At 37.2% G+C, this 15,241-nt stretch overlaps 1 protein-coding gene across 1 annotated transcript in view; it reads right to left on the minus strand.

Annotated features, from left to right (window-relative positions):
• Positions 1–3,173, minus strand: part of LOC108104084 (protein nubbin) — a 34,396-nt gene extending 31,223 nt beyond the window's left edge. The window contains 2 exon segments of the mRNA XM_017209980.2: positions 2,460–2,539; positions 2,541–3,173. Of these exon segments, the coding sequence (XP_017065469.2) occupies positions 2,460–2,539; positions 2,541–3,133 (673 nt within the window). The 5' untranslated portion in view covers positions 3,134–3,173.
• Between the last annotated feature and the right edge of the window lie 12,068 nt (positions 3,174–15,241).

Genomic DNA, 15,241 nt, shown 5'->3' on the forward strand with positions numbered 1-15,241 from the left:
CCCAGCCAGCTTATCGAAAATTGTCTAGAACGCTTATGAAAAGCGCTCTCTCTATGAATGCGAAATCTGCCATAAATTATATTTGATTGATGATTCTGATACGGGGTCGGTCGCCGGTTCCTATTTTAATACAATTAATAAATCATCAGTTCCAGTTCACAGGGTGATCGGTTATAGTCTTACCGATAGTACCTGTTTAAAATTTATGCATACCTCGAGAACTTAACTTTATCAATCTAAATGGACATATTATTTTAGCAGTGCTTGAGTTTAATTAAAGTACTAGCTTTTGAGGCTTAGTAGGCTAAGTATAAATAATTATTGGGAATTTATTCAAGTTCTGATAATGATTAAGTGACTATTGAGACTGCCAAGCGCTTATTTAAATACTCAACTTTCGCTTTAAACTTCAATCGAATCTAATCATTAAATCAGTTCATTTGGCTAAGTTTATCACCATTGCTCAATGTTTTTTTAAGTTAAGACTATCATAGATCACATTCGATCCTTCCCAACTAGTTATTTTGAATACTCTCAGCTTTTTAGCGTTACATGATCTTCAGCTACCGCTTCTTTTGTAAGTCTTTCAGGTAGCAATCAGAGCTATCAGTCAACTGGCTGCAGCCTGATGAGTTCAAATTGCTACTGCACTCGCCCCGGACACGAACTCATCTTCATTTATCACTTTCAATAATAATCAAAAGCCATCAAAAGCGTTGAATGAAACCAAAAAAAATCGGCTTCAGATGGGCCTCCGAGAAATCCAGACAATAGCTGACAGACTGCAATCAAGGTGGAGTTAACAAAAGATGCTGCCAAAGAATTCCCTCCTTGGTTGGGGGGGTTATTAAAAAAGAATTTGCATAAAAGACAAAAAGCCGAAGCACGAGACAAACCACAAGGATTAAGCAATAAATAACTAAGCCAGTGAGAGAGAGCCAAGAACGAAGTGGTTAGTTTTCTATGAAATTATATTCAAATTAGTTTGATGTTTGCCGGTCTGAAGTCAGGGCTCAAAACTGTTGTACAAATGGCATAATTATGGGATAGACACAAAGCACTTTGAGATCACTTCGAGGGCACTTGAAATTATGCTAAAATGGCAAAAGGCGGGAGGAGGTATGGTCTTTCGACAGAGGCTTGACTGTGGCTCCGCTCATCAATTATCCACGTGCTTACAGAGGCTGGCAATTTGTTAGATGTCTAGGCGCTGGTGGGTTGGCCCCCAGGAACGGTGAAGGGGTATTCGCTTTTGACACCTCTGACGTGATTATAACACTTTATGGTGGGTTATTAATGATTTTCATATTGAATAGAAGCAGGAAAACGAGGTAAAGAAACGAGGTATAGAAATATGCTTACCAGATTTGAATTTTCTAAAGGGATATGGCAGATACTTCGTTATTCTTAACTCTCATCAAAATTAATAACTTCCCAAATCAAAATTACATTATGCTGATGCCCAGTCTGATTTCTTAATTAATCAGATCATATTACCCTAAAGGCTCTCTGCTGATTTACATAATGCCGCGCCACAAAACTTATAATTTAATTGCCCGACATGCGATTTTCGTTTCCTGAGCTCTGGCGACCATGTAAATTTCCTCAGACCGAGACATTTATCAGGCGAGCAGATATTCAAAACTTGACCACAGAATACGAGTATAATAATATTCATTCCGGTTACCTACCAAACACGTCAAGTAATGGTGGCCAAAACCAACAAAAAAAGTATAAATTTCTTATATCTACGAATATTGCGTGCAGACAACAGACGATTTTGTGAAAAGCAAACTGAAAGACACAAAAAATGAAAATACAAAAGGAAAAAGGGAAACAGAAGTCGACGATTGGCTGATGAGAGGGCGCTGCGATGATGTTAATGTTGCGCCTGATGATGATGTTTAAGAGGCCAGGTTCTTGGCTTAAAAAAAACCCAACGTTTGTTGCGGGGGTGCGGGGTGCGGATGTGCAGTGCAGGAACAGGCAAACGTGTCTGCTGATGAGGCTAATGATATGAAAATGAGTCCGGGCCAAGATGACACGAAAGTGTGAGCGAGCAGCCATGGCATATAGCATAATCATTTCATTTTATGAATGAAATAAAGGCCGCATAATAAATCAAAAGACACACACGTTGCCAAAACGGAGATGAGTGCTGGCCCAAAACGAAAACGAAGCAGGCTTAAAAACGAAGCGTGATCGGGACAGGAAATGGAAATGAGCTTGCATTATCAAAACAGCGAGGGGTTCTCAAAGGATTCGCCTGAGAGACCATAGAAGATCGATAGGGAAAGAAAGATTATTAAAAAAAGCAAATGTCAAAGGTTTGTTATCAAAATGAGAAATGAAATGGGTGAGAAAAATCACGATCTGCTATCATTTTTGTTGTAAAACCTTTTAAACTCCCCTCGTTTTTATCTGCAGCTGCCAAAATAATCATAAAACATCAAACTTACCGCCTGAATTTTGCATGTGCTGGCCGATGTTGCTGTCGTCATCATCAGCAACATCATCATCGATGTCGTCAATGGTCTGCTGCTGTTGTTGGCGCCTGCAATGTATCTGATGTTGTCGCTGCTGCAGGGCCCATTGCTGACGCTGCTGCTGCTGCTGATGCAGTTGTCGCTGGTGTTGGTGTTGCTGTTGCCATTGTTGCCTCGGGCAAGGAATCATTTTGCTGTAATGCGACTAATGAGGCGGCGAAATTGACGTGTTGCTGCGGCGTGAAGCTAAAGACCGATGTTGCTGCCCCTGATTGAGTTGTTGGCTCGCTTTTAATTGTTGCTGCTGGCTGTTGTTGATGCTGCTGTTGTTGCTGTTGCTGCCAGTACTCGGCGGCAATCAAATGCTGCAGGCTGTGCGTAGGCAAATGCTGGCCAAACAGATTGCTCAGATGTTGCAATGGCGAACTGTTGGCCACATGTTGCTGCAGGAGTTGCTGTTGCAGTAGCAACTGTTGCTGATGGTGATGATGATGTTGCTGCTGTTGCTGCTGCTGCGACTGCTGATGGTGATGATGATGATGATGATGATTGTGATGCGGATGATGATAGAGCAATGTGGATGCTGCAACGCTTTCGGTGGCCTCGCCATTGATCTTATATTTCGATGTTGTTGTCGGCGTTGACATTGTTAGTGCTTCCGCTGAGGACAGCTGTCGCTGGTTGTTGTTGTCGCTGTTGCTACTGCTACTGTTATTGTTGTTGTTATTGCTAGCCTGATTTGTATTGCAATGGCTTTTGTATTCAAGTAACATGCCGTTGTTGCTAGCAACACGCTGCCGCTGCCGTTGCTGAAGTTGCTGCTGATAATAGTTTGCTAGCAACAATGGCATAATCAGTGTTTACGGCTAAATGTGCCAATAGCAGCAACGGCAGAGAGCGCATAGGTAATCACTCCCCCCGGAGCAGATAGCAGATAGCAGTTGACAAAGGTTCCCAAAAAACAGCTCAGGAACCTTGATTAGCGGCGATAGCCGCAACTTGGTCAAGTGGACGAAATGCTGGCCTGTAATTAGCCAAAAGAAGATTAATTAGCCATAAAGGGTGTGTCGGTTGGTGGGGGCGACAAGCTTTTTGGAGCTTGGGAGAGTCATAAATTATAGTAAAGCAATTGTCATGGTAATAAATAAATTTTATATAAATATTTTTTAGAAATTCTGGGCAAGCCAAAAGCCGCAACAATTAGAAATTCAAAGAGAGCTCAAATCGCATTTTCGGCTTAGAAGACGAGCAGCCTGGAAAATTCATTTATGCAAACTCATCACTCCGCACGCAAAGTATGATGGACATGTGAACCTGTTTATCTGCAAGTTATAAGCCCTCACTAGCTTGGCTTTTCTTTCTCTTCCTCTTTTCTTCTTTTTTTGTCATTTTAATTAGTTCAATTTGGTCTTGTGTTATTTTGGTTAAATCTGATCATTGCCTTGAAATTTCACTCGGCGACCAGAGCAATAACATGACGTGGCCGAAAATTAAAATCCAAAAATGCCAAATCATTCTTACTTTTGTTTAGCTTATCAGCCAATTGCAGATGAAAGGCAACGAAGGTGACCTAAAGCGTTGACAAATTCTGTCAACGGTAGCGGTCAATCGAACTGAATATTCATAATCGCCGGCCGAAGAAAATAGCTAGCTGCCTTGCACTGGGAAAGTATTTTTAAAGGTAGAAATTTATAAAAGTGCTTGTGGTTTTATTTATTATACGTATAAATTGTTTGTATTTGTATTAAATATTCATCATTATTGTGTTTTAAATCAAATCTACCATGGATAAATTTTAAAATATATCTTGGGAAAATTCCACATAAAAAACAATAGATTTTTCACTAAGTAATGGAAAATGCAGTCACTTTTAAAAGTGTTTAGCATCTTCAAACTGATGATGCATTTTTCTACGAATCAACTTCATTTCTTTCAGTGCACCTATTGATATTTACAAGCTCCCCAACGCTTTCGGCGCATTAAACTCCCCAACTCCAGCATAGAAACCCCTCACAGACTCCGATCTCGGAGCATCGTAATTACAAGTCATCTACCTGATGTTTTTGACCATTTAAGCCACAAAAAGAAAAAAACGCAAAGTTGAATAGACGGAAAAGACAGTAGCCAGTAGCCATCGGTAGAAGGAGGCAATCGTATAAAAATAAAATAATAATCAGACAATAAACACCGACAGAAACAAATTTCCATTCATGTATTGGGCCTAAACACGCATAATTGCTAATGCCATTTAAATGTGCGGAGAGAACATTTTGTTAAGACCAAGTCATGTTCTATTATTGGGAGAAGAAAAAGAGAAGAGTTTCCATGTTCCGATCACGAGGATAATAACGATCCCGATCTAGATCCGAGTGCAGCGGAAATGTGGAAAGTGACGCGGCCGATTTCTCTTCTAACTATTGTTAAATATTTAACAACATTTAACCCTATAAGCGTATTACGAAACTTACATTGCTGTTGGTAAATGGGAACAAACGGTTCGTTTTAGACAGTTTACAGTTTAAGCAGGGGAAACCTGAGTCTATCTATGTCAAGTTTTAGGAATGGTTTTATATATAAATATATATATTTTTAATATTTAGATTGGAATTATGAAGTAAGCATGTTTAAAAAGCTTAATAATAAAGAACATTATTGTGAAATTATCTGAGACTTATTTAGACTTTTTCTAAATCTAATCAGTAATGATGAGTACTTTTCTGTATAATATAAATAATAATAGTAAAAACATAAAGTAGTTGTTATAAGAAAAATTCTCATTTAAAGATAATATAAATGATTGGTAATAGTAACTAACTGATCTACTTTTGTTAATACTTATGTTTAGCTGCGGAGAACGAACACCTGAAACTGCTTAGTCAGCTTTCACATTAATTTCATCATCGTTCCCAAGTAAGTAATGAATTCATAGCAAATATTTTGGTTACACACGCTCCATAGTTGTATGTAAATATTGATAAGCTTTATAGAACAGGTCTGCCCCATACATATGGTTATGGCTATGACCTTTGCCCAAGTTTCGACAATGCCTTGGCACTCATTATGGGTGTAACAGCACCTACTCTTTAGGAATATTTCATGCGAATATATTTATTTTTGCTTGCCTAGCTAATCAATTTCTGGGGAAGGCTTAGGGCAGTCACAAATATGTAGATAAATTCATATAAAAAATTGTCAATTAATTGAAAATATATTTTTAACTTGCGGACTTAAAATGCTAATAGAAGTTTAGTTGCAAGTCCATAAATATTAACGGAATTTACAAAATTAATTACATTTAATGCATAACCAAATAGAAGAGGTCTCCCATCGATTTCTGTCAACATTTCGAAGGGGGTCTGTATTTTTTGTTTTTGATTTTATATTTATGAATAATGGGCTGCCATTCGTAAAGTGCCAAAGGGAGATTTCCAGCAGCTTAAGTTGGCTTAGCTTTGCGCTAGAAAAATAAAAAAACAAACCTTAAATATTAAATACTAAATGAAACAATTTGTGACTTAGCAACTAAGACAAATTAAACCCCATTGCAGTTCAATAATAATTAGCAACACCTAACTGATTGTCAGAGCCCCAAACTTCTTTCGAATGCTAAACAAATTATTTGTCTTTCTATCTAGACAACAGCATTTTCCGGCCCACATTTGGCACTTGCCTTTGACTCATTTCCATTTCGCGGTATCAAAAGTGGGGCCACAATCTTGATAGCAGTCTGTGTTTGTTAACTAGCCAGGTCTTACTGTAATTGACTAATGAATGCCATTCATTGTTCCCTTACTGCTGACTTTTTCTTTCCAACTTGTGACAAATTTTATTTATTATTACTTGGCTTTTTGTTCTTGTGTCATGTTCGATTGTTATTGGTTACGTTTATTGGCAGGCTGGTTCTCAAGAACAGACGACCATCTAATGGCTATCACGTGGTTTTAACTGATCGATTTATATAAGGAGAGTGTGTACTTCAAACTGAGGAAGTGGAAGAGGTCAATAAAGGGGAAGCACATAACTTAAGCTTAGTAAAGATCTATAAAAGGGGAATGATTCTTGGAAATGCGATATTTGGCTTATTTTGTCAAGTTAGGGGCTGCTTTAAAGATAAGATTATATATAAGATATAGTATAATGACTTTCAGGACGGATATTACGAACTAAATAAGGTAAAGAAGCATAGCTTTCAGAGGTTAGAAATGATTATCATTATCCAATCCTTACTTTTAGATCTAAAAATCCTACAAAAATTCCCAATGTTAATGAGTTTACTTTTAAGCTTTTTGCATTCATTAACTGATAAGCAACTCATTTCCTCTTACGAGTTAGCCAAAATTGCTTATAAATATCACTTAATGCCCCAAAATATCAGGTATATAGCCCTCAACCCCGCCAAATCGTTCACCCTTAAGCCAATTGGCACTTGAGGCTAGTACTATCGCATCGGACAACTTACCTTACCCAAGCGAAAGAATCGAAGAAAACCGGTGCTAGCCGATTGCAAAGATTGCAAAAAGGCGAAACAAAAAACAGAAACAGGCCCCCAATGAACTTTGGTCGAGACTAAACATCAGCCCATATTTCGAGATTCTATTGTTAACTGCGGTGAAAGAATTACGAGTTCCTAGAACTCACTTCACTAAACTTTAACTCAAGTGAGCTGAAGTGGCGAAGTGGGCTGCCATAATAAACGAAATCAGGTGAATTTAATAAACTCTAATCACAGGCCTTATACTTATTTGTTAATTTTGCAAATTATATTTTATTGGCATGTTCGTATCGCATTTCAGTAAATAGAGGATAGAAGTGAAGGTGAGGCAGGATCCTTTTTTGGTCAAATTGCCTTATCAAAGCGGCAAAGAAATATATAATTCTTATCAAACGATTGGTGTTTTTGTAAAGACTTATGTGCAGTATTTATAAGAAAAGTGAATCACTGTGAATATTTAAATTTTATAAGGAAATTACCGGATTGATAAGATTTCTGAGAACTGATAGCTCATTTCTGTGTATGCACTTCCTGTGACGCTCGAAAAAAGCTGACAGAAAGAACTAGTTTTTTATTCTTTTACTCCTTTGAATGATATACAAGGTTGGGTAAACTATAAATTATAATTTAAAATAGGTTAAAAAGAAAAATCATTAAAGCTCGTTAGAAATAGAATATTTTAAGAATATTTGTAGTCAACTTTTCTACAATATTCAAAACTCATTTTAGGATATTTCAAAAATGTAAATATGCTTTTAAAATCTTTAAATTTCAAATTCAATTTCCCAAAAACAGAGCATACACTTGTCACCATTAAGGATTCGCCAGCCCACCGATAGCCATTCAATTGATTAGTTTTTCGAAGCTTGGGCAAATGTCATTGCTGGAACACGTTGACGATGATATGCAAAGTGCTGAGGCATAAAGTCAGTTGAAGTGGAAGTGCCTGGCATGACACAGGTTCTTTGGTGACTTTATCTCACCTTACCATATACCATGCCTTAGCTCACCTGCCGGCGGTGTCTTATCAGGCCAAAAACAAACAAATTGAACTCATTTTTCTTTTTAAACAACAGCTTCGACGCAATTGTCGACACGGGTCTACACGGCACACAGATATAGATAGATAGATAGATAGAGATACTCCAATAAGACGGGCCAACTCGTCTTGGCTTGGCCTGGTCGGGCTTAATCAGTTCAGTTCTAGTTGAGTTGAGTTCCGAATATGGTAAATGGGTAAACGCACTTGCCGAGATAATACTATATATACTTGAAGAACGGTGAAGGAGAAGTAAAAGGAAAAGGAAGAGGAGCTGGTTTCATTCCATTTTTATCTAATTAGGCTAAGCAGGCAACGCCACAAACGTTGGACAAATATTTATTATTGTACTGTAAAAATAATCAATCACTCGATCGTTACAGCAAATGGTAATGGTATCTGGTATCTGTATCTGAACGACTGTATCTATATACGCCGTCGCAGATAACGGCATTTGAATAAGAAGAAAAAGGAAATGCAGTTCCAACTTGTCCATAAGGCACTTGAACTCAAAAAGTGTGGGGCACCACAAGTGTTATGCTAATAAATAAAACATATCGAGTCGATCGTCGTCTCTTATCAATAAGGCAACATAATACCACAGACGAGTGTGTGTATTGATATAGATATATACATTAAACAAATCGAACGGGGCACAGGTACGACGATATTTAAAGTGTAAATCGATCGGTTTTTCCTTACACTTTGTTTGCTGTATTTATTTCAATTTCAATATTATTTATCGGTTCACCCCAACGATATTGCGAAAGAAGGCATACTGGAGGCGCCCCACTTCAACTTTGGTTGAGTAAACTTTGATGCAGGTTCTGTTTACCTCCTGGCTGAAACTCAAGGCGCCCTAAGCCACATCTCCCCTTCTGAGAATACCTTATATATACATCTATATCTATAACATTCCTATAACCTTGTGACTTTCAATCTCTTTCTAAAATAGTAGCAAAAGACCATATGCTTTATAATCAAAACTGGGAGGCAGGGAAAAGCCCCCTTAGGCAAAGGCAAAGCAACATAAATTCAAGAATGTTTCATTTATTAAAGGTTGTTAAAGATTACCGATTAGGATTGTGAAATTCCGCACTGTTTTGATTAATTGAATGATTCATGATTAGGGTCCAGGTGGCCTGGTCTTATCACTAACATATTTTTGGATGTCAATTGGCTTACAACTGATTTTTGGATTTTTGGTAAAATATGGTTAATATGAAACTAAAATGCTTTTGTTCAGGCAGCCAACTAAGAATCTTTTAATGTTACATTTTGGTATTAAGATAAAGGAGTTACAAAATTTCCCTTATTTGGATTTGAACAAGGATATATTTTTTAAGGTATTTTCCTTAAAATAACTTAGTAACATCTTTTTTATGCAGCCTTTTGCTTACTTTGTAATTTAGAGTCACAATTTATAAAATTCCAATTATTTTCAAACTAAATTCAAAAATTTCTTAGGCTTCTATTATGACTTTCAAACCTTAAGTACAAAACTCTTTAAATTTACCTTTATTGCTGATTGGCTCAAACCAACAGTTTAAGCCTAACAAATATTAAATTTCATCCCGTTCAACCGAATTGGTTGTAATTAGTATTCACTTTACTTAATCTGCACACAGGTAGGCACTTTTTAAAAAACTATAAGCCTATAGTTTTTTTATTCAACAATTTGTGTTGTTACCGCAGAGCGGAATTTGCGTCTCATTCGCAGCACGTTTCGATTTGCACAAATGCCGTCGTCAAAACGCAAAAATCTGCGGAACAAAAGAGCTTTGAGAAGAATCGCGACGCGAGAGCGATGAGAAATAAGGGGATTTTTGTTGTGTTTTTTATATATAGAAAGGGGTTCTTGAAATCGAATCGAATGGGATCGTATCGTCTCGTATCGATAGAGTATCGCATGGGATCTCGCGGAGGACAACAGTTGCAAAGAAGTCCGGGGAGCGCGCGCACTTGAGCTTACAACCACTGAACGCTGAACTCAACTGAGGCGAGCTCGCCAAAAAGTATCTTAAAGATGCGCAACAGATCGGCAACTTTAACGGCAGCGAGCTGCAACAAGTTTCTTGCCAAATCCATAAAAAACAACAGCAAAAGGCAAATAAACAAACGGCAGTGCACTCAAACAATTGCAGTGCCAAAAGTGTCTCTGTGTTGGTAACTACTGTATCTGTGTGAGTATTTCGTATATTTGTATCTGTTGCAGTTACCTGCACACACAGATACACACACCTGCTTGCAACATTGCAATTCTGGCTAGAAGAGAACAAAACTCTCTCAATGTGTGATAACTTAGTTTTTTATATTAAGTTTTATTTTTCTAAAAAAAACTCCTTCGAGAGCTCTCTCCTTCCTTCTGTATAAAATTATCTCACAACTCTCATTCTCTCTCTTAGCGCTCTCCCCACTCACACCACTGCAAAAAGTTGCGATCGCTCTCTTAGGTTCCACAAAAAGCTGCTCCCCATAAGCGAAAAAGAGACAACTAATCCCTCTTGCTAATTTACTACACACACTTGGGCATTATTCAAATCTAGTTGATCGCCATCCCGCTTACACTCACATGCTCCCTCGCTTTATTTAAATTTATGATTATGGCCTTCGTGTGTGTGTGTGTGTATGCCTGGTTAATCCAATTGGAGGTGGAGCCGTGCTCCTCTGTCCAATTGGGAGATACACTCGCATAGACTCTCAGTCCGCCTGCATATATCGCCTCGTTAACTGTCACATTGACATAAGTGGGGGGATTTATCTTTATTTCGGGGCAGCGGGGCTATCCAATTGGATTTGTGTTTTGCAAACTGGTTTCGCCAACGCCTCTTATTGGCAGGGTTATTTATAGTATTTTTTTTAGGTATATTAAGTAAAAGATTAAATAAACGATCTCTAAAGAGTGAAAAGGGTCGCTATTAGAAATAATGTGTATAAGATTGCACTGAAAATCTTGCAGGCTTAGTTTTTTCTTTAAAATAACGTAAATTACTATAAAATATAAAATGAAAACCTACTTTTCTCTTCATTAATTTTTAAATATTACAATACTTAATTAATAGATTTAATCATGATTTAATAATAAACACTTTAATAGCTTTAAATATGGGCTATGCCATTCGTGTCTATTTTTAAACTCTAAACCCTTCATAGCAGTCGTTGCGTATACTTAATTTCCCATAATCTAGATAAATTCAATAAAGTAAATAATTAATCAACAATAAATCTACAAAAATATTTCCAGTTCCCAAATGGACCCATGATGATCCATTAAGCCCCCGAAGAGCATTCAAGTTGGTCTCGCCCTGAGGAGTTTCCAGCGAAGGGCATTGTTTTTTTGTTTAGCCAGGCGCCGTTTCTCAGCCGCACCGCAAATCTCAAACGCACGATCTGCTGACACAATTCCTCCAGCAATTAAGTTGATTCACCTCCGCGGGCTGCTGCGGGATTTTACCTGGCGCTCAATTTGCCGGCGTTTAAGAAAGCTGTCAACGGCGGTTGGCAATCGGCGACCTGGGTGCATAATGCCGTACCAACGGGCAACTGGAGCTGATCTTGGCCAATTGTTTACCATATGAAGTCCGGCCAGGCATACCAAACTGTCCGCTCGGGCTTATTAGCCTGTCGTTTGCATTTCTGCGGTATTTCCACTTTGTTCAAGGCGCCGACCTCCCCAGTGAGCGGGCCTGAATTTGAATGCAAATTCCAGGCATTTCGCTCTTTTGGTCATTCAAATGTTGCCGCTGCACAGTGAGCTGGAAATTATGGATATAATGTTAAGGTATTTGGATACCCTACCAGAAATGGAGAGATCTTTAATATTTGTAATCTAAAAATAAAATAAAATATTTAATTTTTTATGTAAAGAACTCTTTTCTGGCCAGTTTACTCTATAAGCCTCTTACATTATCCTATATAATTATAAGCTGAATTGGTAGTAGTTCAGAAACTTCTAATCCATATACTCATTAAATGCTTGCCTAATAAACTTCCATTGTTTAGGCCTTACAAAATGTTGGGCTGTCCTCATGGACCAGCCTGTCCGTCATGCTTGGTTTGGTTCCTGGAACTTCAATCTATGTTCAAATTACCATTTAAATGTTACTCCAGCCGAGGCATTTCATCACAATGCTACATTCACATTATTCAGTCAGCATAAAATTGCAAACACATATTATTGACACATCATTATCAATCAAAGTTATGCTCAGTTGAAAGTCCGCAATGCTTCCGCAAAAAAGCCAAGAACAAGACTTTCAGTATTTCTCTTCACAGATTACAGCTAAGTTTTATGGCCATGATTTATGGCAGAATTCTTCATAGGAGGCCGTTCTGGTTTGATGGTCCAAGGCATAGGCCCAAACCCAGACTCAGTGCACCATGAAGCCAACAGCGCATCCGACGAATCCGAATCCGAATCCAAATCCACATAAGAAATCCGACAGAACGACACACTCGCTGACACGCACAGTCTAGATACTAGATACTAGATAGTTGGTATCTAGAAATCTGCCAGATACGCCGGCCAGGCATTCTAGCATGCTTTATGGTCTAATCCCGATGGTTAGTTTTGTTCAACATAAACTGCTCGATTTCATGTATTCCATTTAAATGTCATAGAAAGAGTTGTTGCAAATCAACTTCTTAGCCTGGCTAAGTCTTTCCTCTTTCTTACATCCATATTTATTTGCCATAATTTCGGTTGCTTTATGAGTTTTCTTTTTATTTTGCAATGCATTTTCCTTGTTTAATCTGATTATAATTGGTAAAACAAAGGCATAAAATATTCGAAATGATTGTTATGCCAAAGTTAATGGTGGTTTTAGAGATTCTGATAAGGGTTTGGATGAGGAAGTAATCAGGAAGCGCTACTGGTCTTACGAATGGCTATTTTTGGTGGAATAAATTTTTAATAATCTAATATTAGCTTAGAGATACAAAATAGAAGAAGTATAAAAATTTTAAAATATATAAAAAGTGTTACTTTTGCTGATTCCTCTTACCCTGCTTAATATATTCCCATAATTTATTGCATATTATTATACATAATAGCTTCTTAAATAATGGGTGTTGCTTGTATAATTTTTCCGACGAACTTGCTAATATGACCCCAGATATGCCATGGCCACTTAAATCAATAAGCCCGACTTTTCTCGAGTGCAGATTTTTCTACCTTTGGCTCCCTAATGGCTCAGACTCTCATTTATATGGAGGCCAATTTTTCACTTCACACTTGCTGGCACGCCATGCCAAGAACATTTTTCTCTTTAACGCATTTAAACACCACTGCTTAACCCCAAAACTTTGCATTTATATTAAACAAAAAACAGGAGAAAAAGCAGAGAAAAACAAGCGCGAACAATCAGGAAAAAACAATTAAATGTGATATGAAAAGGGTTGTCTGCAACCGGCCCGTTGACAAATTGTGCGATTATGCTAAGGCTTACTACCAAGAAACAGAAAGTTTTATAACCTTAATTGTCGCGTTACAACACCCGCCACAGCAAACTGCAGACAACAAAAGGCCATGTAATTATATATATGCTATATCTACTATATAACCCCATCCCCATCACCTCTCTTCAACATGGAATTCTTCTCGAGCATTACAAATGAGCCATTGGCGTGCTACTCCCTTGATTATTTTAATTTTTTATTAACGCTTCTTCTGTTGTTTAATTGTTTTTAACCAAATCGAGCCCAGAGGCAAACTATGTCTGGCTTTAATTTTATATTTAGTTTTAACTTAAACTATGTTAAACTTTATCGAGCATAAATAAGGGAAAAATATTCATGAAAATATATAAAGATTTAGTAGGAAATAATTTTAGCTAAAAGCTTTAGGTAATAAAGTGAAGTTGCATTTAAATTATAATAATTTGTTTTATTCTTTGGTGATCTTCAATAACAATTTAAGATAGCAAACTTATAAATATAATATTTATTAAGCTCCAATGAAAAATATAAGCATCTTCAAGATACTCAGCTTAGACATAAAAACCAATAAATATTTCAAAAATCTTTTTGAGTTTCAACTTTGTTTTTGCTCAATCTCTTAGGATTGATTTAATATATAACAAATGTTGATAATTTCGATAAAAACTATACCAATTAAATATCTATTAGCAAAGACCAACCTCTCAAAACCACGCCCCTTTTAGTGGCTAAAATAAATTCTAGCATTACAAGTGCTTTTTTCTCTCTTGTAACAAATAACCTCCATAAAAAGGCGGTTCGTTCTGACAATTGCTTGAGATTTCCATCTGGAAAACACTTTTCTTGTATTTTCAATTGCTTTTCAGTTCAATGGTTAATTATTTTTAGAAGATTTCCAACAGTTTAAGGGCTTTGTTGGATCTGTTGGCGCCAGCACAAAATTGGTTGATTTGAGATCAACTTCAACGTTGGTTAATTGGAGTTTAGAGTTCGACTTGGGCTGTTATAAATGCACTTCCTAATTGAACTGCATTCGCTTGAGATAATTGATGAGGTAATGAAGGTGAGGCTTTAGTAGAGATCTTAGATATCACAAGTGGGAAATAAGCCATTAGATATTACAATATGGAAAAATCTGATATGGATAAGTGAAAGATTTTGATTTGATTTGAGGTCTTAGGGTCCCGTTTTTTTAACAAATTATAAGCGGTGAAGTCTTATAGCATTTTTGGGAATAATTCAAAAAGAGGTATAGAAACTAAGCATCTTATCGCTAGGTTTTAAGGAAAATCAAAGGCCAAGTCAAACTTTTGTTTATTTTCCTTCAAGAAACCCCTTGAAAACCTAATATAACATAATTTCCAACTTGCATAATAGTCGGCAAAACACTTTGACTTATCGTCTAACCCTCTGGCATATAAACTCAATAAACTAAAGTGCAACGAATGCAGAAGAAAATGCTGCATTTAAGAGACGCAAAAATGCTGTACAACAAGCGCCAAGTTTGCCACACAAATCAAAGTCGCTTTGCCGTTTGCCGTTTGTGTACCACTTTGGACATATATGGAAAAATTAGTGGGATGTTTTCGAATTGTCCAGTATCCCAGAGAGATGATGGAGTCGGCGGGATGAGAAGTAGAAGGGGTATTCCAGCCAAGGTGTCGTCGTCATTAGCAGTTGTAGTTGGTGGTTAGTTGGCTATAGAGAAAAGGTGAAAAATATATATAATTGGTGTTTGATTTTTCGATTATGAAATTTGTGGCACTCTCACAGTCGTTTGATGTCCCC

This window comes from Drosophila eugracilis, unplaced genomic scaffold (genome assembly GCF_018153835.1).
Source record: "Drosophila eugracilis isolate 14026-0451.02 unplaced genomic scaffold, ASM1815383v1 contig_445, whole genome shotgun sequence".
NCBI classification, from domain to species: Eukaryota; Metazoa; Arthropoda; class Insecta; order Diptera; family Drosophilidae; genus Drosophila; species Drosophila eugracilis.